Source organism: Lacerta agilis, chromosome 11 (assembly GCF_009819535.1).
Source record: "Lacerta agilis isolate rLacAgi1 chromosome 11, rLacAgi1.pri, whole genome shotgun sequence".
Lineage (NCBI taxonomy): Eukaryota > Metazoa > Chordata > Lepidosauria > Squamata > Lacertidae > Lacerta > Lacerta agilis.
Window position 1 is genome coordinate 18,162,989 of NC_046322.1, and position 26,105 is coordinate 18,189,093.

At 42.3% G+C, this 26,105-nt stretch overlaps 1 protein-coding gene across 1 annotated transcript in view; it reads right to left on the minus strand.

Moving 5' to 3' along the window:
• Positions 1-6,449: 6,449 nt before the first annotated feature.
• The window catches only part of PRKAA1 (protein kinase AMP-activated catalytic subunit alpha 1), a 31,591-nt gene continuing 11,935 nt past the window's right edge, over positions 6,450-26,105 (minus strand). The window contains exons 3-10 of the mRNA XM_033164732.1: positions 20,177-20,318; positions 18,641-18,734; positions 16,464-16,608; positions 13,116-13,203; positions 11,750-11,974; positions 10,311-10,794; positions 9,989-10,115; positions 6,450-8,361 (exon numbers count right to left, since the gene is read on the minus strand). Of these exons, the coding sequence (XP_033020623.1) occupies positions 8,117-8,361; positions 9,989-10,115; positions 10,311-10,794; positions 11,750-11,974; positions 13,116-13,203; positions 16,464-16,608; positions 18,641-18,734; positions 20,177-20,318 (1,550 nt within the window). The 3' untranslated portion in view covers positions 6,450-8,116. The remainder of the gene's footprint in view (positions 8,362-9,988; positions 10,116-10,310; positions 10,795-11,749; positions 11,975-13,115; positions 13,204-16,463; positions 16,609-18,640; positions 18,735-20,176; positions 20,319-26,105) is intronic.

The following is a 26,105-nucleotide window of genomic DNA, read 5'->3' on the forward strand; positions in this document are numbered from 1 at the left end:
ATAAATGTTTCTATGGTAGGGCGCTGCCGCTCTGCACCAATCGCGGCGCCGCTCGACCCTCGCCGTTGCATGTTTTATCTACCTTCCTAACTCTACAGGAGCCGGCGGAACTGAGAATTCCACCCTTCCGCCCAAGAGCATGCTGGGTGTTGTAGTTCAAGAATGGCAGCAGTGCCCTGATGCGCCAGTGGTTGCTTGATGGGGTTGTTGTTTCCGACTCTTCGTGACCCCATGGACCAGAGCACACCAGGCACTCCTGTCTTCCACTGCCTCCTGCAGTTTGGTCAAACTCATGTTGATAGCTTCGAGAACACTGTCCAACCATCTCGTCCACTGTTGTCCCCTTCTCCTTGTGCCCTCCATCTTTCCCAACACCAGGGTCTTTTCTAAGGAGTCTTCTCTTCTCATGAGGTGGCCAAAGTACTGGAGCCTCAGTTTCAGGATCTGTACTTCCAGGGCTGATTTCCTTATGAATGGATAGGTTTGATCTTCTTGCAGTCCATGGGACTCTCAAGAGTCTCACTGCCTTGTCGTGGCAAAGGGGCTTGAATAACTCAGAGAAGCTATGAGCTATGCTGTGCAGGGCCACCCAAGACGGACAGGTCATAGTGGAGAGTTTTGACTAAACGTGATCCACCTGGAGCAGGAACCCGCAAGGCACTCCAGTATCCCTGCCAAGAAAACTCCACCGACAAAAACAACAGGCTTGATGGGGGGTGGGGGTGCCACAAAAAAGGGGTTATGCGCACAACAGATACCTGGCCTGGGGACAGTAGAAACACGCCCATATATGCAACCACACTTGTCTTAACCTTCTAAAATCATGTGCTCTTTGAAAAGCTTCACTCACTTATTGTGAGAGGGAAGGGTGTTTTTTTTTACAACTGATTTTAAACTGCAATGCTAGCTCTAACAGGAGAAGACTTATTTGGGGGGGAAGGCGCCTCTGTTCTCTAACCCATCCCTAAACAGAATATATATTGATTTCTTGCTTTATAAAAAATCCTTTTTAAAATAACATTTTAATGATTTCCCAAAAATAATAAAAAATAAAAACAAAACAAAAACAAAACAAATTGACTTCCCTGTAATCTCTTCCTTGGTTCTATTATTTATCAACATACTGCATGTCTATTGTTAAATGTTAACCTTTTTAAATCCCTATTGTCCATTCATAGCAAAATTACAAGTAATCTTAAAACTCTGCTAATGTATTAACCTAATCCTTTATTCTATTAATGGAATGCTCTCCTAGGGGAGGCTTGCCTGGTGCCATCATGGCATAGCATCAGCCGCCAGTCAAAAACTTTTTTCGCCAAGTCATTGGCACTTAATGAGCAGCAGTCCCTTGTGTGAGTGGGCTGTTGTTGTTGTTGGTATTGTTTGCTTGTGTATTTATTTCCCCGGTCCCCCAGAAGGGACTTAGGGAAATTTAATCATCCCGTTCCAACATACTATTGTCTTTTATAATGTTCCGTTTCTCTCTCTCTCTTTTTTTGCCAGCTTTAACAGATGTATCTGCTAATAGGTTGTGTTGCTTTGGGTTACATTGACTTTTAAAAAATGCTACTTATAAATAATAATTCATTTATACATTTATATTCTGTACGATTCAGCACAAATGCTCTCAAGGTAGGCAATAAAAAGGATGCAGCTAAACTGAAATGGCAGCCCATCTTCTGGTTGCACAATGTAACTTCCTCCCCTTCTCCTCAGGCCGTGACCCCCTTCCCCGGCTAAATCTACTCTAGGCACTGAGTACCCCCAGAATCCTCTAGAGCAGATTAAGAGGGCAGTCATGGTTCAAAATACATTGGACTACATCTCATAGGTCTTACTGCTATTCCGAATGTTCCTCTAGAATGTTCTTCTAGTGGTTCCCAAACTTTCACACCACCTCACTTGTTTTCATCCCCTAGAACAGGGATGGCCAACTTCCAAGAGACTGCGATCTACTCACAGAGTAAGGGGGTTCAGGTCAAAGTTGTTGAGCTTTTTTTTAGGAAGGAAAGCCGTTTTTTGGGGTTCAGGTCAAAGTTGTTGAGCTTCTTTAGGGAGGAGGAAAGCGACATTGAACTTTTTTTTTTTTAGGAAGGAAAGCCCTGTTTTGGGGGGGGTTCCGGTTATTTTAGGGGTACAGGGCAAAGATGTTGAGGTTTTTTAGGGGAGCCAAAGTTTTTTTAGCTTCTTTGGAGGGAGCCAGTGATCTACCGTAGACGTCCAGTGATCTACCAATAGACCACGATCTACCTGTTGGACATGCCTGCCCTAGAATATACTGAACGCAACAGCAATAATGGACAAAGATTCTTCAGGGAAGCTTGTCTGACAATAATGGACAAAGATTCTTCAGGGAAGCTTGTCTGATGTTACCGATGGCCTTATGAAAGAATCTGACAAATGCCTAGAAACCCAGCAAACGCTCAGGAACAGTTGAAATAAATGGCTATTGTTGTATTATTTAATAGCCATTTGTGATTTTTTGATATTTATAGTTTTGGTATGAATTCAGTATAACTACCACGTTCTACTTATTGTTAACAACAGGTATATTGTTGTAAGGGCTGCTCAGATATTGCTGTATTGATAATTTCTGATTCACTGCTTTGGGCTTCTCTCGGGAAAGAAAAGCACATGGTGGATATTAAGCAGAAGTGAAGTAGAACTCCATTGGTGTAGTTTTTATACTTTTACCACTTTTGTAAGCCTGAAATTGAGTTTAACAGCTTCACAAAGGGTTAAGATGTCAATGTAGACTATAGAGATGAAGAAAGCCAGAATGGTTATTGAAATTAGCTGAATATGCAGAGTTAGCCAAGTTAACCGAAAAATTGAAAGACAACTCAAAACAAGTCTTTATTGCAAAATGGGAAGTTTTCAAAACATATCTTAAGAACAACTGTGGTAGTCCAAATTTGGTTGCTGGCTTTGAATAACCTCTGTAGCCGTACTAAGTAAGAAAAAATGATATAGAAGTAATACCCGGTACTTTATTATAGAATGAGTGGATAGGTTTATGCAAAAAGTTAAAGAACAAGAAATGAAGTATGGAGAAGATGGGAAGTTAGAAGTATTTTAAGAAAATGTACGGTCAAGTATATGAACCTATTTTTTCTTTTTTGGAGAATTTGTACTTGTGTGGTAAATGATGTAAATGTATGATTTTCTTTTTTGTGTTTTGTTGATGTGTAAGCATTATATATATAAAAGAAAGCCAGGACACCGTGCACACAAATACATTTCACAGATTTACTTGCATACAATTTAATGTTTATTAAAAGTAACAAGTCATATACAGCTATCACAAGCATTTTTTTTTTATTCAGTATTGCCGAAAAGGAAAAAAAGAAATCCGCAATAGAAGTAGGCACATCTTGTTTGTAAGAGAAGGTGGTCATCCATGTCATAAGCTATACAATGGTAAAATCAATTGACAAAAGAAAGTATCTCAAAAGCTTGTACTGAAACACATAAAACGTCAGAACACATACGAAAGTTGGTCTTTTGAAAATATTGCACCACAAAGATGGACTTCTACCCTCTCACCAGTGTTAAATTACATTGCACGTGGACAGTTTTATACACACACACACCTCGCAACTGATTATGAATTTCAGTAAAAACAAATCATTTGACGGTACTTGGCCAATTAACATGATGCTCCCTATTGACTTTTATTTCTGAAGTTGCTGTTGAGAAAGCCCTTTTTTTTTCTTCACAGTTCCATGGCCGTCTCTTTTACAAAGCAGTTTCTCTTGTTCCATGACCATCTATTGCCCTATCCTAACATACCACTAAGAAAAGTCAACTCTAAGGTGACCTCACAGGGTCACACAAAAAAGAAGTAATTACAACATCAATATTTTACTGTAAGTGTAATTTTTTTAAAAAAAAAAGCTATGGAAAAGGGGTTGTTGTTTTTTGCTTGAATAATACATATTGGATAGCCTGCACTTTGGGGAGGGGGTGGGAAGTGCTTTTAAAAGAACTGAATAGAAAGAGAATGTTTCATGCCCAAAAATTATTTTTTAAAAAATTAAAACTGGCCATTTAAGAATAAGTAACAGTAACCTGCTATGTATTTAGCCCTAGGGACCATGATAATATAAAGGCTGTATCCAACCAAGTTATATCTCGGAACAGACCCATTAGAATTGAAGGACCCAAATTAACGCCCATTAACTTCAATGGTTCTGCTTTATGTAAGAATTAACACTGGATACAACCCAGACAACCTGGTAGCACAAAAACAAAAATGGCATATATTGTTACACCATGACACTTCCCAGGGCAAAGACACAGGGTGCAATCCACAGATGTTGCTGGCATATATCTTCCCAGTCCCATCCCTCTCAATGGAGCTTGTATAGGAGTCTCACCAAAGCTGTAGTCCTAACGCAAGCAGAATTAGGAATAAGCCCCACTGAACTCAGTGGGACTTCCATAGAAACATGCATACAATTGGGCTGCATATCCCACAGAGATAAGACAGACGATGTGCAGCAGCGATGCTTATGGCTTGTGCCCACTATTGTCTGACGTTTGCCAAAGAGAGCTTTCGGGTTGGTTTCTGAACACATCCTAGGAAGGCTACCCAGCAAATAAAGGGGTGGGGACGGGGAAGAGTGTGTTCATATTATTTTGCCAAGTGCACTATTAACAACAACAAAATAAAATCGCCATTACTGAACAGGTGCAGCAGAACTAGACATAAAAGGTATTTATATAAAAGGTAGGACTGTTGCTTGGTCCCCCAAGACAACCTCTCTCTTACGGCATCACAGCAGCAGTACATACCCCTTGTTCCTTTAAAGCCCCCTCCCTCTCGACAACACACACACACACACACACACACACACACTCATTTGGGAGGACACATTACAGACGGCTACTCAAATTCCACTCTAAACACATTGCTGCATTCTGGAAAGTTACCGGTATGTCACTGTTTGAAAATAGGCGGAAAATGTAATGTGAGAAGACCACTCGATGTATCTGGCTCTGAAAGACCAGGGCATGGCAAGATCCCCATGTAGCTGGAGCTTATGGGCTTTTGACATCATAATAAGCCATGCAATGGTCCAACTTCCTTCTAGTTAAACTACCGACAGTCGACAGTGCATGAATTCATGCAGCAGGTGTGGGCTTAAGCAGCTGCATGTTTATTCTAACTCAGTGCATACTCAAGCATATATTGACTATGTTGGGACAATCATTACCTTGGTTTAAAGGCAAGCTGTGAACAAGTGTTACAAAGCCCCTTCACATTAGCTAGCAAGGAAATCAGGAAGCTTTCCATTAAGTATAGTTTTCCATTTTGTCCTAATTGGAAAACTATGGATAACCCAACAGGCCAGGTATTAAACCACTGCTTAAATTTGGTTGAAAATGTTGCCTTGTTCTGAAGCTGTTAACTATGGTTTCTCTGTTCATACAAAACAGGAAACTATAATTAATTGAAGGCTTCTTGTTTTGTTTGTTCCTATCACAAAGCAAGGAATGAAGAGGCAGCATAAAAGGCTTGTTCATATCTCAGCTCATTACGCCGAGAAATTATTGTTATAAATTCTCCCATTAGCTCACTCAGCAGATCCAGATTAATATTATATCAGTTCAAACAGGATTGCTTCCTTGGGTGGTTCTCTACTTATTGCTGGCGCAATACATTTGGAAGATAACCACCAAAATGAATGACTAAGAGATCTGTTTTCTGTGATCTTCAGGTGCTGTGCAGCAAACATAACACTTAACATGGTTGCGTTTTCCTAAACCGTCTGAACACTTAAATCATACTTAACCAACCTGATGCCCTTTGGGTGTTGTTATCGACTCCCAATCCCATCACCTCCAGCCAGGAGCCAATGGTCAGAGATAATAAAGTCACAGTACAGTAACATCTGAAAGGACACCAGTTTGGGGAAGGCTGACCTAAATCATGGTTAAGGATTGGCTACAAACTAAGGTGCAAAAACAGTTTGCGTTAACCATGGTGAAAGTGCTACATCTGCAAAGCTCCACAGGCAAGGCAGTTTGCTCTACCTGCTTGCAAGGTGAAAAGCAGGTCTTCTGTAATTATTATTTGGGGTGGGACTTAGCTTGGCAAGCTAAGATGTAGCTTCACTGTGTGTTTGGTATGCTTGAAATCCTAACCAGGATTAAGGCAACAGACCAAACTATGTGTTGATCATGATTGGTATGTCTGCACTGGACAATGATTGGAAAAATGAAGCATTTCCACTGGCATATCCTTCTGCAATTCTTTAAAAAATAAAACGCACACAAAAAACATTTAAATCACTGTGTTCTTTGGAGTAAAGTCATCAAATTAACATTTAAAAAACCCACAGCACACCCAGGTGCTTTTTGCTGTTGCTGGCCATTCTGTCAACACTTGCAGTTCCTTACTGAAAAGCACACTTACGTTTCTAGCAGCCAAACCTGCTCGCTCATTTTTTAATCAAGAGGTTCCTGTACATTTCAAAACTGAACCAAAGCTACTTATTATTTTAGAAATCTGAATTCAGTATTTAAAAAGTTGTGTAAAAAAAGTGATTTATGCAACACAGGCCATTACCAGAAGAGTAATCTGCCCAAAATCTGTATATGAAAGCCATATGAAAACAGGGCGCCAAGGAATTCTCAGTGCAAGATTCCAGAACTGCATGCACCAATCCACTTGGGACTGTCTGATGAGCCACATGCTCATTGGGTGCAGGCACAGGAGCCACATCCTGTAAGTAGCATGCAGGAAGCTGTTCACTAGCTACCGGTATGACACATGGGTCACTGAATCTACACAGTTGTGAACCTACCAAGTATATTCTTGACTTTAAAGATCGGTAGCACCAGAGGCTGGAGAGCCCCTTTTCCTAAGTCTGGGGTGGATGATATTTTTGGGGGCTGAGGGCCACATTAGCTGTTGGGGGCTACTTTCCAGCAGATCTCTTTGCAGAGGAAGGAGCTGGAATTGGAGACTTTGCACAACATCAAAGGCCTTTTCCCACCCTATAGAGCAGCTGATGGTCAAGAGGGGACCCACGGGTTGGGTGAACTCTGGTTATGAGCTGCATCCAGTCCATGGGCTAAGGTTTTCCATCCCTGCTCTCTGCAGTTCTTGACTAAATCCCACAAGCAAGATCCAAGCATCCGATTAGAGCCTGGGCTAAGTGTGGTGGGAATTCTGAATTGCTCCCCCAACTAAACAGAGGTCCCTGAAATGCTTCTGAAACATGTGTGTGGCATATGCAGTGGCTGCTCAAGAAAAGTCATGCCTAAAGCCACCCTCAGACTCAAAAACAGGTTCCGGGACTCTTTAGATCCCAGCCCATTTCTTCCACTCTTATCACAATATCTAACCCAACACTGCTTTGACTGACTTTATTTGGCCTTACAATTTTCACTCTTATGCTTTATGCAGAATTAAAATGCATAAGGCTTCTGGCGTTGGGTTGCCTCTAACTAAGGTTTACTCAGAGTAGACGCTTTTAAATCAATGGATGCGACTAACTTAAGTCCTTTCATTTTAACAGGTCTACTCTGCGTACAACCTAGTTGCATCTGCCAACACATTGACTAGCAAAAGTAGGTGTTGCTTTTTTCATCCCAGCACACCACTGGCTGCCAAAAACCTGAGACCGGTGCCACAAGTTTCAAGAGCTGTTTGACAAAGAGAACGCTTATACTGACAGAGGGGGGTGCAGCTGAAGGCTGGGATCCAAAGAGTCACTCCTCATCTAGAAAGTGACCACTTATACTGTAACAGGTATATAATATCAGCAATAGAAATACAAACTACAAAAATGATCCACACGGTTAATACTCCATGAAGCCCCAATGTGCGTACAATGAAAGAGAAACTCTTGCTGGAAAAGGCTGTCATTTTTTTTTTGTATCTGTTATCATAACAGTGACTGTCTAATCATAATTTGCTTCATTACGTTACAAGGTCTAGACTGCTTTTAAATGTATGTTCAATTCCTGTGCAAATTGCAATGTGGCTAGTCTTCTCAGCGCCAAAGTTAACTACAACTTGATTATAACTGGAAGCATCAGACTATGATTTTTTCTCTTTTTTTAGGCATGCTTATTGCTGTAAAAAAAAAGCCAATCTTACAAATCATTGTGCAAGTATTTTAATAAGATTTGCACACATCTCAAAAAATTCTATCGTGTGGCTCCCTGATCTTGGGGTTAACTCGGTTGCAGAGGAATCAAGGGAAGAGGTGACCGATGAGGTAAGAGACATATCAGAGGATTTTCCTTGAGCATCAGTGTCCAAATCCTTCTGACAAGATCTGTAGTTCGTCACAGAGCCTGACCTCTGGGGAGTGGTAGTCCCCGATTTTCCTTCGGTAATTTCATCTGGTGCAAGAAAAGAAAAGAATTTAAGAGCCAGTGACAAGGCTATACAATGGCAAATGAGGTAGCTGAAGCTGTTACAACACCAAGAACCGGTGGATTATTATGGTCACAGCTCACCAGGCTAAGCCAATGTGGTTCAGTGGAACAAGTGCTGACATCTGGTTCTGGAAATAATCACAGGAACTAAATGGGGCCGTAAGAACTGCTTTGCTGTTCAATCTCCCCCTACCATTCTGTTTTCACTAGTGGCCAGCCAGGAAGCTCACAAGCCATGGTGCTGGCCATTCCAGTTGTCCCCCAGTATCTGGTCCTTAGACATATACCATCTCTAAACCGGAGTCTCTCATACAACTATCATCACTATGATACCCTGGTACCTTTCCTCCATGAAAAGTCATGTGGTAACAGTAGAGAATGTGGCGGCACAACTGCTGACAGGCTTGAGGTGAACTGATTGCTTTAATTCTGTCACAACTACACTTGCTGCTTGTGTGCTTCCAAGCCCAGCTCAAAGCTCTTTACAACTCAGGGCCCCAATTTCTTCTGGAATGCCTCTTCCGATATGCCTCTCCCAGATGCTTAGACCTTCTTTTGAGGTCTAAATGGGGCCGTAAGAACTGCTTTGTTGTTCTCCAGGTCCCAAAACCGAGGGTGGCTCAGAGGGTAGGGACGAGACAGCTTTTTTAGTGGTGGCCCCCATTCTGTGGAATGCTCTCCGCAGGCATGGTCACCTTTGTTGATATATTTTCAGCACCAGGTAAAAAATTATCTCCTTTCCCAGGTTTTTAATAAGAACTAAAATTATGTTGTTTTGTTACTAGTATACTGCCAAAGCTTCCTACTGCCCGCCCCCCCCCCCCATTTCTGATGGAATAGTGTATTTATATTTATGTTTTAAATGTGTTATAAATTGCTTGGAGACCTCTGGGTAACAAGTAACTATTAAGTGTGAATTAATAATACAGTGGTACCTCGCAAGACGAATGCCTCGCACAACGAAAAACTCGCTAGACGAAAGGTTTTGCGATTTTTTTAGGTGACTCGCAAGACGAATTTTTCTATGGTCGTGCTTCGCAAGACAAAAATTTCATTGCATTCCTATGGGAATTAAATTTCAATGCATTCCTATGGGAAATCATGCTTCGCAAGACGAATTTTTCGCAATACAAAACGACTCGCGGAACGAATTAATTTCGTCTTGCGAGGCACCACTGTACAGTGGTACTTTGGTTGTTGAACTTAATCCGTTCGATTCCCGGAACAGTTCAAAAACCAAGGCGCGGCTTCCGATTGGCTGCAGGAGCTCCCTGCATTCAATCAGAAGCCGCGGAAGCTCCATCGGACGTTCGGCTTCAGAAAAACGTTCGCAAACTGGAACACTAACTTCCGGGATTGTGGCGTTTGGGATCCAAGACGTTTCACAACCAAGGTACCACTGTAATAATAATGAATTAATAGATTAAAACCGCTTCAATAAATCTCATCGTGTTTCTAATCCATCCTCAGATCCCACGGGTGGAATAATAGTGGTTTGCCTCACAGATCTGAGGGCAGGATAAGCACAATAAATGTTCTGCAGCACTTTGGATAGTGAAGAGGTTGCTGGCAAATGGCTGACATGACATACCATCAATGCTACGAAAATCCAGTAGGTAAGTCCTACTGTCCACCTGGTATAACTGGAGGCTCATTTTGGAATACGTGCCGGTCACTGGATTCTTCCTTCGAACGCGCAGGTAGTATGGATTCACAACCTAGGAAACAAAGTTGAAAGTTAAAATCCCACCCTATTTTTTCTTTTAATTAAGGAACTCCCAAAACAGTAATGGATAGGTTGACGCCAATGAAAATAGACATGACAAGTCCACCGAGCTGGGATTCAACCCTAAGCCTATTTTTGTAACTTCCTTTTCAAACCACCTCCTGTTATTAGAAAGTAACAATCTCACCTTCCACTCGTAATCCAGCTGTTTGATTGCTCGACAAACTTCTGCCATGATGTCGTTGGGTCGACTCTGACTCCGGATTCCCAAATGCCACTTAGCTCTCCTGACCCCTTGATGTTTGGACTTCTGCGGGTTTAGCTCGTCGAGCGTATGGCGTTGCCTTGGCGTTTCAGCCACTAAAAATGGCACTCTTTCGGGGTGGGGGCGGGAGAAGTGGTCATCGAGAAAGGAATCTGGTGGGCTCGTAGCCAAATAGAAGTCTTTCGCTTCATTCATTATTCTTCTGTTATCTATAATCAGGTGGTAGGCGACTGCTAAAGGATCCTGGTGGTTCCGGTTATACAGGCAGCCCAGCACCTCCTCCTCCGTGCATTCAAATTTATCGCAGACCTCTTTTAAGGCTTCGTCGTCAATCATTGTTGAACTGTAAGACGGGTCCTCGGGAAAGAGGTACTTGGGGAGGTCTTGCTTGAACCATTCGTGTTCCCTAGATGCAAAACGATACAGTCATTTCAAAAGCTAACTGGTGTATTAGCTAGAAAGCCTTTTATCAACAAAACATTGCAAACACGGATTTTACTTAGACTGACTCAGCAGCTTAGGAACTTTCAGTTCTCACTTTGCAGATGGAATTTGATGTGGCTCACAGCAGAACGCTGTGATAACTGCTGCTACTGTGGCCAAAGTAGTCATCAGGCTAGGATATAAGCCTTTTTAGTATTCTCTCCACCCAACATATGCCTTCTAGCTGATGCTTCTTACAGAGTCTAAACATGAGTACTTCTCTTACACTGCAATCCTAACCATGTCTATTCAAACGCGGCTTATTCCCCATTCTAAGTGGAGCAGGATTGTTGCCTTCATCTCATATTGAATTGTGTCTGATTGGATTCAATTTAGAGTAGCCCCATTGAAATTAATGGACCTAAGTTAGTCATGTCCAGCAATCTCAGTGGGTCTACTCTTGAGTATGACTGATGTAGGATACAACTTATCATCTCTGACAAATATTTAAAAGTGAAGCTGGAATTAAGATACAACACTCTGTTCACAACTTGATTTAAAACTGACTTAATCTTTTCTACATATTTTATAATATGAGTCTATTTTCCTGTTATTCACAGCTTATTCTCCTGTACTTGAATGGTGGTTGCAAAACGTTTGAATTACAATGAAATCTAATATAAAAATCAACATATGATCAAGCTAAATATACTGTAGGGACTTAATACATTACTGTAACTAAGAAAAACAATGCAAAAGCAAAGAAATGAATCCTGCAAATACTGTTTTTAAAGCATGAGCATAGGAAGTTATTCAAACCTCTAGGAAATTAAAATGAAGGTTGTATTAAATCTATTTTTTAATACACTAGCATAAAATTTTAGAAAAAGGGGTGCGTCCTGGTCTATATATTATTTTTTACTTCAAGTGAAAAATACCTTATGTCTCTGATTGTAGCTCTCTTCATGGGATCCACCTGCAGCATGTGTTTCAAAAGGGTTATTACTGCTGGATTCAGGTACTGAGGAGTATAAAATATACCATCACATATCTTCTTAAAAAGAGTTGGCACATGATCATCATCGAATGGAAGTGTTCCACATAACAAAGCATAGAGAATAACTCCACTGCTCCATATATCCACTTCAGGACCTGCGTATAACCTGAAAAATGAAGCTCATAATTAATTTTTGTTCAGGTAACACATACACAAAGCACTTCTTGATCTGGTTTGTCAGTCATTCAGCAATTAATGGAGTAGACTACACATAGCACTAAAATTCAATATGCTTTTAAATGTTGCTAAAAAATGGACCCAAAAAAGTGTGGTGAACTTTTAGTTAGCCACCATGTCTATGTCAAGAACCTGGTTAGAAGCAAGCCCTGGTTATTCATAACCATGGCTGCTATTTGTCTCCCTGCTTTTTCTGTAAATGGATGCCTCTGTTGGCATCACAGTGCTAGGAATATCACCCAATACGCTTCCCACTAAGGCAGAATTGATAAAACCAAAACCACATTACGATAATTTAAATTCATATGGCAAAGCCTGAAAACCCTCCTAGGATCATGGTCACCTTGGTTCTTAAGACACCGAAATTATTTTCCCAAGCATGCTGCAAAGATATGAGTTTATCATCTTCGTTAAAGCCAAGAGCTTGCATATTTCCAACAAAGCTTGAATGACTAAAACTGGCAAACTGTTGTTAGGATGACTGTATCCTGTTGGACTGCACCAGTTGGACTGCCCTCCTGACAATGGCATGGTGAAGGAGACGGTTAGGGCAGTGGCATGGTTGGGTACAGCAGTGTGAGCAATGAATGGCTCCCATGATGGACCTGTGCACCCCTAACATCACTGCTATCCTGCTCCTACTTCATTCTAATAAGTTGCGGTGATGCCACTGTTTGCAGGACGACTCCATGGAGGATACAAGTTAGCATGCATGCAGCCCCTCCATTTTCCTTTCACATAAACAAGCCAGAAGTCTTTCAGTTAACTGTATTTTCCCAGTTTGGACAAAATGGTTTGTGTAAAAGGGAGAAATGGAATGGCTGCATGTGCAGCCAAAGGCTCATAGTCAGATCTTGGCTTATTATGATATGGCTTTCCAAATGCCAACCCCCAAGAAGGTCTTATACATAACAAGCATTGAAAGGAACCAAAAGAAATCACTAAAGTCAGACATTTCAAGTTTCCAAACCTGGAAGTTCAGCAATCTACCTTGCGGCTTTAACACTGAAGAGCGCAGGGCTTTGTTTTTGACAATACATATTATACATTTATCCAAGAAGAGAAACTACCTTCCTGAAATTACTTCTGGAGCAGCATAGTTAGGAGAACCACAGCTTGTTCTTAAAAATTCTCCATCTGACATCATATTTGAGAGGCCTGAAAATGTACAAAAGTTCAAATGAAGAGGACGAGCCCCAGACGACTAACATACATTAAAGCCTCTCACAGTGCTAAAATATATATATTGGCCTACCTGCACACTGTTACCTGGGCTTATAAATTACAGGCAGAAAATAAAATAAAACGATGACACCAAACATACAACAATGTAAAGAAATAGGTTTTATGGTTGTAATCTGAACAGAAATTATACACAACAGGGTAAATGAGTTCCACCCTGCCCCCCAAGCTAAAGTTTTAGGAAAAACTGAATTGGCTATTTTGAGGTTTGTACCAGAATGTGGCAAGACCAAGAATTCTGAAGGGAGTTTAAGAAAACAAAACAGCAGCTGTGTCCCAGAAGATACAGAGGAAATGTTCCTCTGCATCAGTTTTAAGAACTAGCTAATATAATTAATAAGAAACTCAATCAGAAACTAATGGCAAGCGTATTTTATAGATGTCACATCCAAACTTCAAATCACAGGATGATATCCAGCTAAGTGGTGGCCAAACTTGGCCCTCCAGCTGTTTTTAGACTACAACTCCCATAATCCCTAGCTAACAGGACCAGTGGCCAGGGATGATGGGAACTGTAGTCCCAAAACAGCTGGAGGGCTAAATTTGGCCACCACTGATAAGGCAAACCCTGAGTAGACCACTGAAGTCCACTGATTTCAATGAGAATACTCTGAGAATGACTTAACATTGGACCCATAAAGAGGAAATGCTGTTTCATGTACCCTTCACATAAAGAGGAACAGAGATATCATGCTTCTATCATTCATTGCTAAGTCTCCTTCAGATACATCATGCTTCTCAAGTGTGCGTAATTAGGTCAAAAGGTACAGCTCTGCAGCGGTGACATGCAATGGTGGTACAGCACAAATGTGCAGGATCATCTCTGTAGCGCAGCAAAGTGGGGAATCTCTTGCCCGTGGGCCAAACTTGGCTCACCAGGGTTTCAAAGTAGACATTTCCCCAAACCACACTCATCCATTCAACACCTGACATCATATGTGATGTCAGGTATGAGGCAGGTAGAGATGGAGTCGCCAGCTCACAAGTGTGTCGTTCCCAGTTGTACAGTGGCATGGGAAGGCAGGCTTTGGCTCAACTGCCCAGCAGCAGCTGACGCATGGTAAAGTTGAAACCTGCCGGATCAGCTGCAAAGGGCATGCAAACCTACTTTGTGCTGGGGTCTCCAAGCCCTCCACAGCCAGCTGGCTGTTGGGCCCTTGGGAACCACCGTGCAAGGGATTTTGGCAGGTAAGCAGGACAACCTACCTGTCAATCATCCAACAGCATAATGCTCTTCTGTGATTGGTGGGTGGGTTGTCCTGCCCACCGGTCCAAGTTGGCCTGCAGGGCTGTGGCCAGATAAGGATCCGGCCCGCTGAGCCAAAAAGATTCCCCACCTCTGCCAGAGCAGGACAGCTTATCTCCCCTTAAAGCCAACCACAGGCAAATTACTTACTCTATTTGCAAAGGGCTGGCAGAAGGGGAAGGGCCATACATCAAGCAACAGAGAATATGCTTTGCATGCAGAAGTCTACAAGTTCAGTTTCCGGCCTCTCCAGCAAAAAAAGGGGTGGGATATCTGCCTGGGAAAGCCATTGCCAGTGAGAGCAAATGCAGTGGGCCACTTGGGCAGCAATCCAGCGTGAGAGAAGGCAGCTCCTTGTGTTAATGCTGTTCTAAACTGTATTTAATATTGGAAAGTTAAAATGACATTCTACTTTAATAAGCAAAGTTGCTTGCTGTCCCAAAAGTGTTTGGGCATTGAGATGTAAGCAGTCCACCAAAGAGGAAAGATGCGGGAAGATGGTGAACCTCCAATTATACCGTACCTTTGAAATACCTAAATTTGCACAGCATCTTTCATCAGAGACCTCAAAGCTGTTTACAAGGGCAGGTGCTAAAACACCATGGAGATAAAACCAATGCCAGGATTATGCAGCCATATATTCAAATTTATATGCCACAAATTATTTGTAAGGATAATTCACAGAGTAGATGTTTGTGGATTTGCTTTCTCTAGACTCAGTTTTTCAAAAGCCAAGGCAACATACAAATAGCATGGAGATATGATATAATTAGGGATTGGTGGGGGGCAGGCTCTTCTGTCTAGAAAACAGGTTCTTCACTAAAAGGATGGAGTAGGAAAAAGGGACTACAGGCTGACACAGTGGGTGGCTGTTGGTAAGGTGCCAACTCACATAGTGAAGCAGGGAAGACAGAGGGTGCAATCTTACACACTTACCTGGGAGTAAGCCCCACTGTAGGAGTTTACTGCTGAGTAAACATGCATAGGACTGCACTGTTAAGGATGCAATGCTTATGAAGGGTTGCTTGGAATGTCCCCATGGAACTCGTGGGACTTACTACCAAGTTAACAAGCACAGGATTGGGCTGCAAATTCACATTACATAAGCTTGGTCAAAGCAAGTTTTGGCACCGGCTTTGATCCCATATAAACAGAAAAGAAGGCAGAGTAAATAGGATTTAGTCAGACATTTGCTTTTCCTCTTGGGTGGTTTAATCACCAAGATGCATGTTGAGCGTTCAAATTTAAATCCAAAGTAAACAGTTTGCATTTAATTTCAAACAGCAATAGGCAAGTATACAGAATGCACTGCAGTGTTATTTTTTAATGCCACTGACTTTCACTAAAGTATATTACACTGAGGGTTTTTTTAAATACAAAATGGGAGCATCATCTGGATGTAGAAGCTAATTCCCCCCATCTGTTAGTCTATATAGAATTAAACATTTTGCAGAGCAATTTTACCTAGTGAGGGAGGGAGACTAATTATTGAGCTGTTGAATCACCGTTTGGCATTTTTTTTGTTTTGTTCTTATTTTTTTTGTTTAAAAACAATGTATTTTGTTAATTAAAAAAATAATAATGCAAACAGCAGCAGTATTGAGCTAAATGTTTCCTAAATGGGTAGAGCCCCAAAGGAGAACGATGCCTCGATAGCATTTTTCTGCTGTGTTCCAACAAAAATAATTGCCCCTGAAGAAAGAAAATAATCAATGCATTTTAGAAGTTAACAACTACAAAAAACTTGGAGGGCAGACCATAAGAACCCTTCTTTCCTTTGCTTCCTAAATAGGCAAAGGAACACTTTAGTACCACAAGACACAGATCTCTGTTTAGTATCAGAGTTCAATGCAAGCACCAGGAACTCAGTACTACACAAATGCTCATTGTATACCACAAAAATAAGAAACATTCATCAAAGGAAACCTACCAAAATCGGCAATCTTGGCATTCATGTGTGCGTCAAGCAGTACATTTTCAGGTTTCAAGTCTCTATGCACTACCATATGCCTATGGCAATAATCCACACCAGAAAGGATTTGCTGGAACAGACGTCTACTCTCCTTTTCATCAAGCTAACAAGAGAGGAGAGGAGGGGGGGAAACAAGAAAAGGGATACATTTTTAAACACACACACACACACACACACACACACACACACACACACACAACATACTGCAAGAAATTTGAGCATTTCCAGTTTATTAATGGCAGAGCAAATCAGCTTTGTGGCATTAGGATGCCAAATATATTTCCCTGTTTTGTTTTGTTTGCTGGGGTGCAAAAGAAGTTGGAAAAGTTAAATAAGTCTTGCTTACTTAGTGGTAGTGGCAAGAGCTAGATTAAGAACTTTGCTGTCACCAAAAAAAGGAAAAAAAGAAAGAAAAGAAAACCATTTGGTCCTTGAAAAGCGTATTTGTGTCAAAACCGATGTTTCATGATTCAGAAAACAGCTTCTTAGATGCTTTGTCACGTTGACTTTACTTAATAAGGGTATCTAACATGGTTTAAAATGTCAACACACACACACAAATCCTCAACCACTCCAGCCCCCAACTAAACCAAACTCTTTTGAAAATGCATCACACTTTTAGCAATGCTAATACGTGTTTCTGCTGTTTTCCTAGTGAAGAAGAAATAATGCAACTTCACATATGAAAAGCTATCAGTCATTCTGATAACAAAATCAGAGGTCCATCAGTTCCCACTTAAGGTGGCATTCTAAACAATGCCAAACATTGTTTGGTTTTTGAAAACAATACTAAGGATCCCTTTGGGTAAAAACTCTGGCTCAGTATAAATATTGACGCCTTTTTGTCACTGACTAGACCAAGATCAAAGATATCACACAAAGCTTCATCAGACCACACCTGCAGTTCTCATATGAAACCGGGCATCTCAACTGATTGTAGCTCTATGTTTGCAATGGAAACAGATACTTAAAGCTCCCCCCCCAACAATGAAACCAATGGAAAAGCTATTGCTCTCACAAATAAGCACAAGGAAAACCCAATGGAAGCTGTCATATATACGGTCAGACTACTGCCCATCTTGCCCAGACTTTATCTGCCTGAATATGGCTAGCAGGGTCTCATGGCAAAGGCAGCCTCACACTTCTAACTGGAGATGCCAGGATTTGAACCTGGGACCTTCTGCATGCAAAACATGTACTCTTACCAGTGAGTTACAAGACCAAAGTTCAGCCTTTATCCTTGAAGCTACAAGTTCGACTGCCACCTAGACAAATGCCTTTCCGTGCCGCTTCTTACTGGTGTGCAACCATTCATCCGTCATACAAATATATCAATAACGAAGGGAAGGAAAAAGTTGCAGCCACAGATGCATGACTAAGTGTATTCACTGGTAGGAAAAAGAATGCCAGTCATTCTCCTTTCCAGTACATTGTCCATTATTCTGCATCAGCTTCCTGGACAATATATACATTGAGAGAGAAAAAATACTTTGGAAGGTGATGGACTCTCCTTCACTGGATGTTTTTAAACAGAGGTTGGATGGCCATCTGTCTGTGATTAGCTGTGATTCCTGCAATGCAGGGGGGTCAAATGACATGACTCCTGGGGTCCCTTCCAACTGTACAATTCTATGAAAAAGAACTGGCCTACAATACTACTACTATTAGAAGAGTGGTGTTAATGATCAGAAGTACTTATTGTGGATACTTTCTCCAAAAATTAACCCCAGAAATGGGGGGTGGAGTGGGGAAACACCACTGGTATTTGATTAAATGTATGTGAACACTTTATGCATCCTATCACCCACTACTGCTGATCTACACAGTACCAGAGTTGATGCCATTTCTAAATAAGCCAGAGACTGGGTCCTAGAACTCAAGGTGGGCCACTTTGCACAAAGACATGGCCCATAAAAGTGATTGGGGGTTAGAGAACAGTCCACTCACTTGCTCTGTTCCGTGAACTGTGAAATTGCAATTTTCTAGAACAGAGAAAGTTCATATAAGCAGGCTACTCCAATGTGCTACTTCGCTTTCAGCATCTAGTCTGAACCAACGAACTCACAATTCTGTGCAGCACCCCACCCAAGACTGAAAAATATAGGGAGGACTTCGAAAAAACTGGGTAGACTTACCCTTCCATTTTTACAGATGTAATCAAACAGTTCACCTCCTGAAACATATTCCATCACCATGAATATATCAGATGGGGTGCTGATAACTTGGTACCTGAGAAAGAAAATATATTATTTTACTCACTGTATACACTTACTTGAGCCATACAAAGTGAGCAGCTCTTCCAATTAAAGGTTGTATATGAATGAGCAACCAAATAATACATGTGCTTATCTGGAAGTGAAGTTTCATCAGGTTCAATGGAGCTTACTTTCACAGAGTGCGAAGGATTTGCCTCAGGCCTTTCCTTTATACATGCAGCTATCACAGGATTTTCTGAGTCAGTAAAAAAATGCAGAGCAGACCTGTGGCACCTGGAGGGAATCCATGGTAGCTTTGATTGATGCCCCAGACTCCTGAAAGTCTTCAGTGACTGCTTTGGACTATCCTGGACCAAAGAAAATATGCAGTACTACTGTCTGGAGCTGGGGGAAACATTTCAACCACACATCACCAAAGAGGCAATATGACTTGACTATGGCAAAAGCTTCCACAGCTAGGGACAGCATCAAAACAAGGAGAGGAGATTCTCAGAAAGCAGGTTCTTGATCAACTAGGTTATACATTGGATGGGCTGTGTGTTGTAAAAGGCTGATGCACATACAAGCAATGCAAATATACCACTCGTGGTGTTTTGAACCATGGTTACAAGATTTTTAGGGGAACTCAGGATCATGCAAGCCACCTCCCTGACCCTTGCCATACCTCACAAGACTCCCTCTGCCTTGACCGTGATGGTGCATTACATCAGCATTGAGTGTTACTGCTAAAGAAACCCCTCCTTAACATTGGAAGCTCTTTCAGATCCTGGTTGCAAACCCTGGTTAAGAGAGAATCCTGGATAAGGCTTGCGGAAGAAATTGGAATCAGAGGAAGGGAAGAGAGGAGAGTCTTATGGCCCCTGATCTTCTACGGTGTGATCTGCTGCTTGCTGGTTTTGGTTTTTAGATTGCACTTTGTCTTGTTTATAGGTTACACTTTTGTCTTATTTTGTACTGTGCCGTTTTTGCATAAGCCACCTTGTATACTTTTGTAGGAAGGTTGGGTATACGTTTAATTAAAAACCGTGATAGCGGCTCCTAAGACATACTGCAGCTGCAAAACAAGCAGGTAGTCAGAAGAGAGGGTACACACCGGAACAGGTAGGTATTTAACTGCTTGCCATGGGGCAACTGCATTACCTAGTACTAAAATACACCCCCCCCCCCACACACACACATATTCAAGTCTTGCTTCCCCAAGGGAGTTATTTTCCATCCTTGTTATTGTGCGACTAAAAAAGCCTTCGCTCGACGTTTTAGCCAAGTGCCTTCCGGCTCCCTGTGAGTTATAAATGGTTGCTTGCCACGATTGGTTTATAGCACAAAGAAGAAACAAGAATCGCACCAGAAAACCTGCCAGCATTCATTTTGCCCATTGAACGGGAGAGCTCCGTTTCTCAAGGAACACCCAGTGTCAGAGAGATTATTCTTGAATGGAAACATCCCTGAACTTACAGCTTGATTATGTGCGGATGCCGGAAAAGCTTCAGGTTCTGAATCTCTCTGCGGATTTTCCCCACCACATCAAGGCTGCGAATCTTCTGCCTGTTCAAGATCTTCACGGCCACTTTGTGCCCAGTCAGCTCGTGTTTGCCAACTAAAAGAAAGAAACAAATAAAATGTTTAGCCAGGACTGGTAAATATTGCTTCAAAAAATTCCAGGGATCAATGGGCTTTCATAGACACTATTTCATTCATGCTGTATCAGGTGCCTTTACCCTAAAAGAGGTTGGGGAAGGGGGGCTTCTTTCAGCTGACTTCACCTGAACAAAGCCAAGCAACACTGGTTACTTCTGCAGGAATTATTCAGCAGGACACATCTTACTTCCTGGTCATTCACACACAGTTCTGCTTATTTACTATATACTGCCTTCCAGACAAAAGAAGAAGGAAAATGACCAGGCAAGTGAGAATTGCTGCTAATCGATCAAGCAGAGAAGCTTTTGTAAACCACAAGAGGGTTGATTGATATGCAAAAACAAAACAAAACAAAAAAACCAAATAGAAGGCAAGTGTGGGAAAAGATGGGGTCATAAAACAAAAGACTTTTGTGGGACAGTAACTTGCACAGGTGGGTTAAACCACAGAGCCTAGGGCTTGCGGATCAGAAGGTTGGCGGTTTGAATCCCTGCGACGGGGTGAGCTCCCGTTGCTCGGTCCCAGCTCCTGCCCACCTAGCATTTCAAAAGCACGTCAAAGTGCAAGTAGATAAATAGGTACCGCTCCGGTGGGAAGGTAAACGGCGTTTCCGTGTGCCGCTCTGGTTCGCCAGATGCGGCTTAGTCATGCTGGCAACATGACCCGGAAACTGTACGCCGGATCCCTCGGCCAGTAAAGCGAGATGAGCGCCGCAACTCCAGAGTTGTCTGTGACTGGACCTAATGGTCAGGGTTCCCTTTACCTTTACCTTGCACAGACTTGGTTGCAAGACTGTTTGGAGGAGCAATTTTTAAAAGGGCAAGAGAATGTACCTTGCAAACAGGGTCACAAGACAGTCTATGGTTGAAACTAGCAACAGTTTCTAAAAGAACAGTCTGTCTTATAAAGGGAGGCATTACCGTTGAATAGAAACAGTCATGAAAAGCCACCAAGAACAAAAACGCAGTTATCACGCAATCTTTGGGGAAAATTGCATTTATGAATTCATGAACAATATCTTCATCTTGTTTTCCAAACAGAAAGCTCATAGGATGATCCTCAAACACAAGGAGAAATTAGGAAGACAGCAAAAGAGACATATGGCAATTTCAAAATGCCTGGGCAAAACTAAAATCTAGATACAAATAAAAACACAATAGGGCTGTAAGGACACAAAACTGGTGCTTCAGGTAACCTCAACTTTAGAAGTCACTTCTCTAGAGACTCACCAAAGTCTCAGTCTCTGCACATTCTGGAAGCAGCACATTTTTATTCTAAACAGATGTTGAGAACCAGCGACAGAGCAGAATAAGAAACATGTTACCTGCCTCAACCCTTGGTATCAGGAGTGTCAGAAGTCAAATAAAATACATTTTATAACAGACCTATTATGATTATGATTATTATTACAGTGGTTGCTCGGGTTGCAAATGTGATTTGTGCGGGAGACATGTTTGCAACCCGCAGCGTTCACAACCCGCAGCACTGCATTTGCGCATGCGCAGGTTGCGATTCAGTGCTTCTGCACATGTGCCAAAACCTGGAAGTAACCCGTTCCAGTACTTCCGGGTTCGGCGCGGTGCGCAACCCGAAAACACGCAACCTGAAGCGGCTGTAACCTGAGGTATGACTTATCTCTTTGACATCTGATGGGCACCAACACTTTGAACTGTGCTCGGAAACATACTGGGAGCCAATGTAGGTCTTTCAAGACCGGTGTTATGTGGTCTCGGCGACCATTCCCGGTCACCAGTCTAGCTGCCGCATTCTGGATTAGTTGTAGTTTGAAGGGTCACCTTCAAAGGCAGCACCACGTAGAGCACATTGCAGTAGTCCAAGCAGGAGATAACTAGAGCATGCACCACTCTGGCGAGACAGTCTGCAGGCAGGTAGAGTCTCAGCCTGCGTACCAGATGGAGCTGGTAGACAGCTGCCCTGGACACAGAATTGACCTGCGCCTCCATGGACAGCTGCGAGTCCAAAATGACTCCCAGGCTGCACACCTGGTCCTTCAGGGGCACAGTTGCCCCATTCAGGACAAGGGAGTCCCCCACACCTACCCGCCCCCTGTCCCCCAAAAAGAGTACTTCTTGTTAGGATTCAACCGCAATCCGTTAGCCGCCATCCATCCTCCAACCGCCTCCAGGACATTCACCGCATGCGGATGAACACCCAGGCAAAACCCCCTGATGATCTCTCCCAGCGACTTCATGTAGATGTTAAAAAGCATGGGGGAGAGGACGGAACCCTGAGGCACCCCAAAAGTGAGGGCCAGGGGGTCTGAACACTCATCCCCCACCACCACTTTCTGGACACGGCCCAGGAGAAAGGAGTGGAACCACTGTATAACAGTGCCCCCAGCTCCAATCAAAAGCATTGTCTAACTAACACAACAGTTAAGATGTTTGGAGGCAGTAACAAGTTAGGAAATGGAAAACTGTCCAGAAAAACCCAAATTGTAAAATGTGAAGCTTAGTTAAAGGGAAGCAAAGGAGTAGATGCTAATAAGGTCAAATCCATTCAAAAAACCTGGGGGTTATTTAATCCTCAATAGTTAAATGAAGCACATTACTAGCTGAACATTCACCAGTTCTCATGTAACTCTAAGGCAAACCATGGCTTTCCTTGCTTGTGTTAACATGCAGGTTCTTGGAGCAAAGATCAGAATACTTGAGCTCTTCCCGCAGTCCTGATCCTGCTGCGCTACCCAGTCCTAAACCATGGCTTGACATAACCTAATGCCCAAACCAGGATTTGATGTTTGTCTTGCTGCAGACAAACCATGAGTGGTAAACCAGTAACAAATCTTGGTTAAACTGTACGGTTTCTCTGCAGCAAGGCAAACCACAGGCCCAGGTTCAGATGTACCACAACCCCAAGCCATGGTTTAGCCTTGGGTAGTATAGCAGGACCAAGGGAAGACATAGCAATCATGATCTTTGCTCTGGAAATCCATTGTTTGCTTGCTTGTGCTAAGGCATAGTTTGGTTTGCACATAATGCTAAGTCAAAGTCTGTGCCAAATGAAAAAACACAGCGTACCAAGAAGAAACATACTGTGGTCTTAATGACTCAGAGAAAAGTGCACTATTCAAAGGTATGGAAATCTATTATTGCTTTTTTCCTTTTAATGTTTGACCACTTATTTTGCTTAGACAGGAGTTCTGTGAAACAAAAAAGCTTCCAACGCATTTTGTAACACTTAGTTCATTAAGAGATGACACTGCCCCTCTTTTAGGATGGTGGTTCTGTTAATAATTTACCATCAATTAACACATCCTCACACAGGGAGGTAAGCCAAACAATCTAGATGTTTCACTATGTTATGTCCCAGAATATGTGCGCAAGGCTTCCCAGTGAGGTTTTAATGCCTGTGCCTGGTTTCAACTTACCTTTTGCTACAGAGTCAGCAGGTTTGTGCAGGGGGTCTCTAAGACACAGCATCATGCGGCAAACAAGTGCAATGGAGCATGAGAAAGAAATAGTGAAGCGTTCACATCACAACAACACTGGAGGGTTGTGGCTCAGTAATAACAGCACATGATGTCCATGCAAAGGGGCTCTGTGTTCAATCCCTGGCATTTACTATGAAAAATACCTTAGTTAGTAGGTGCTGGGAAAGACCTCTGGAGAGCCACTCCCCGTTAGAGTACACCAGGGGTCCCCAGACTTTTGGGGCCTCAGGTACATTTGGAAATCTAAGAAACTGTTGTGGGCATCACACAATACCCATTTCCCAAAAGAAATACTGGTGATGCTGTGAAACCACCCCCACCCCAAACAATGGCAAAACCTACGCACTCCAAAACCAACAGAAGGCAACCCACCAACAAACAACTCAAAAATGCACCAAAAACCCAATCTTCAGTTTATTTATTTTTGAAGGAACAGGTGACCAAGAGGGTGTCTGAAGGTGCTGTGATACCACAAATGAGATCTCAGGAGACCACAAGGCTGAGTTACAAGGACAGATCCATTCACATGTCACAGTAAGCCATAATTATATGTTGCAGAGGTAATGAATAATCTTACCGGAACTTTTTCTCTCCTCTGTGCTAATGGTGTTATGTGCAGACCAGGGATTACGGTTTGTTTTGCTCCAATGAATCACAATTGGTAAAGTCACTAGTGGCAAAAGATTTAGATGCAATGCAAAACCAGGGATTGTGGTTTGTTTCTTGCCCATGATTAATATAGTTTTTAGGGTTTAGCATTTTGCCTGTAATGATTAACACCCAATGTTGTGTTTTACTGCATACACACACACACACACACACAGTGGTACCTCGGGTTACAAACACTTCGGGTTACAGACTCTGTTAACCCGGAAGTAGTACCTCGGGTTAAGAACTTTACCTCAGGATGAGAACAGAAATCGTGCGGCAGTGGCGCAGTGGCAGTGGGAGGCCCCATTAGCTAAAGTGGTACCTCAGGTTAAGAATGGACCTCCGGAACGAATGAAGTTCGTAACCAGAGGTACCACTGTATATATATGTGTGTGTGTGTGCATGCCCTGGGAGTTCTGGGGAGCAACTGTAGCAGGAACATAAGTGTGCAAGCATGAGAGAGAGAAAGAGAGAGAGAGACACATTGATGCCTTTCAGATTAATTTTTCCTCTACATAAAAACCTGTATCATGTATGAAAACAAATGCTCCAAAGCTTACCCACATTTGGCAAACACTCAAAGAACAAACAGGTTCTACCTGAAGTACTGTGGTTTTCAAGGACACACAGAACAAGGTACTTAGATGTGCTTGTTTTCCATTGAATTCAATGTTTCAAACTGGAATAGGGTTCCTGCTGATTTCAATGGACGATAAGGTTCACCTAACTTTCGGTACCTATTCTACATGTTGGAAGTCTCCCCAAAACATCCACTGTGCAGCATTCCCCCATTCCCCAGCTCCCAAATATCGCTGGATTCTATTCAACCAAGACCTATTTGATAAATATTATACTAAAAAAGAATAGGAAAAGAAAAGCTACAATCCATTCTGAACAACCTGGTGTAAGATTGCTATGTGTCGAGCAGGTGCCTTCTCTGACTGACAGCAACCCTCCAGGATCTCAGTCAGAGATTTTTTTTATATCAACACTTGCCTCCGCCACCCTTAGCATGGTATCCTCCAAATGTTTTGGATGAAAACTCCCATTATCCCTGACCTTTGACCATGCTGGCTATCACCCAAAACATTGGGAAGCTGAGCTGCCCAATCCCTTTTTAACCGAAGATGCTAGGGATTGAAGGAGAGACATTCTGCATGCACAGCATACGCTCCACGGTTGTGCTATGGCCCCTCCCTAATAAAGAGTGCAAATGCCAGCAAGCCAAACATAAAACTGATTCAATTTTCCCGTTTGAGAACACATACACACATATCCAAGTGTTTGGCATGGAGGGGTATAAATTTTGCAATACAAAAAAACTCCCAAAGCCTTGTATGTTAATCAACACCTTATAATAGAGGCTCATGCAAAATGTATACCACAATTAGAATTCAACTCATGTCACAATAAAGATTGAAAAACATTTGTCTAACTGAAATTTAGAGCTACAAAGCTCATATGCCCAATTTGCACATCACTGTAAACTATGGACAGTAAACTCTGGTTTACTGTGAATGCAGATTTTCCCCTTTTGCTTCTCCCTTAAGCGTGAGCAGCAGCAAACCAACCACAACTCTGTTCTCTTGCTGGGCTCTCTAGTTTATTGGTAGGAGCTGTACGGCGCAGCCTAAATTACTT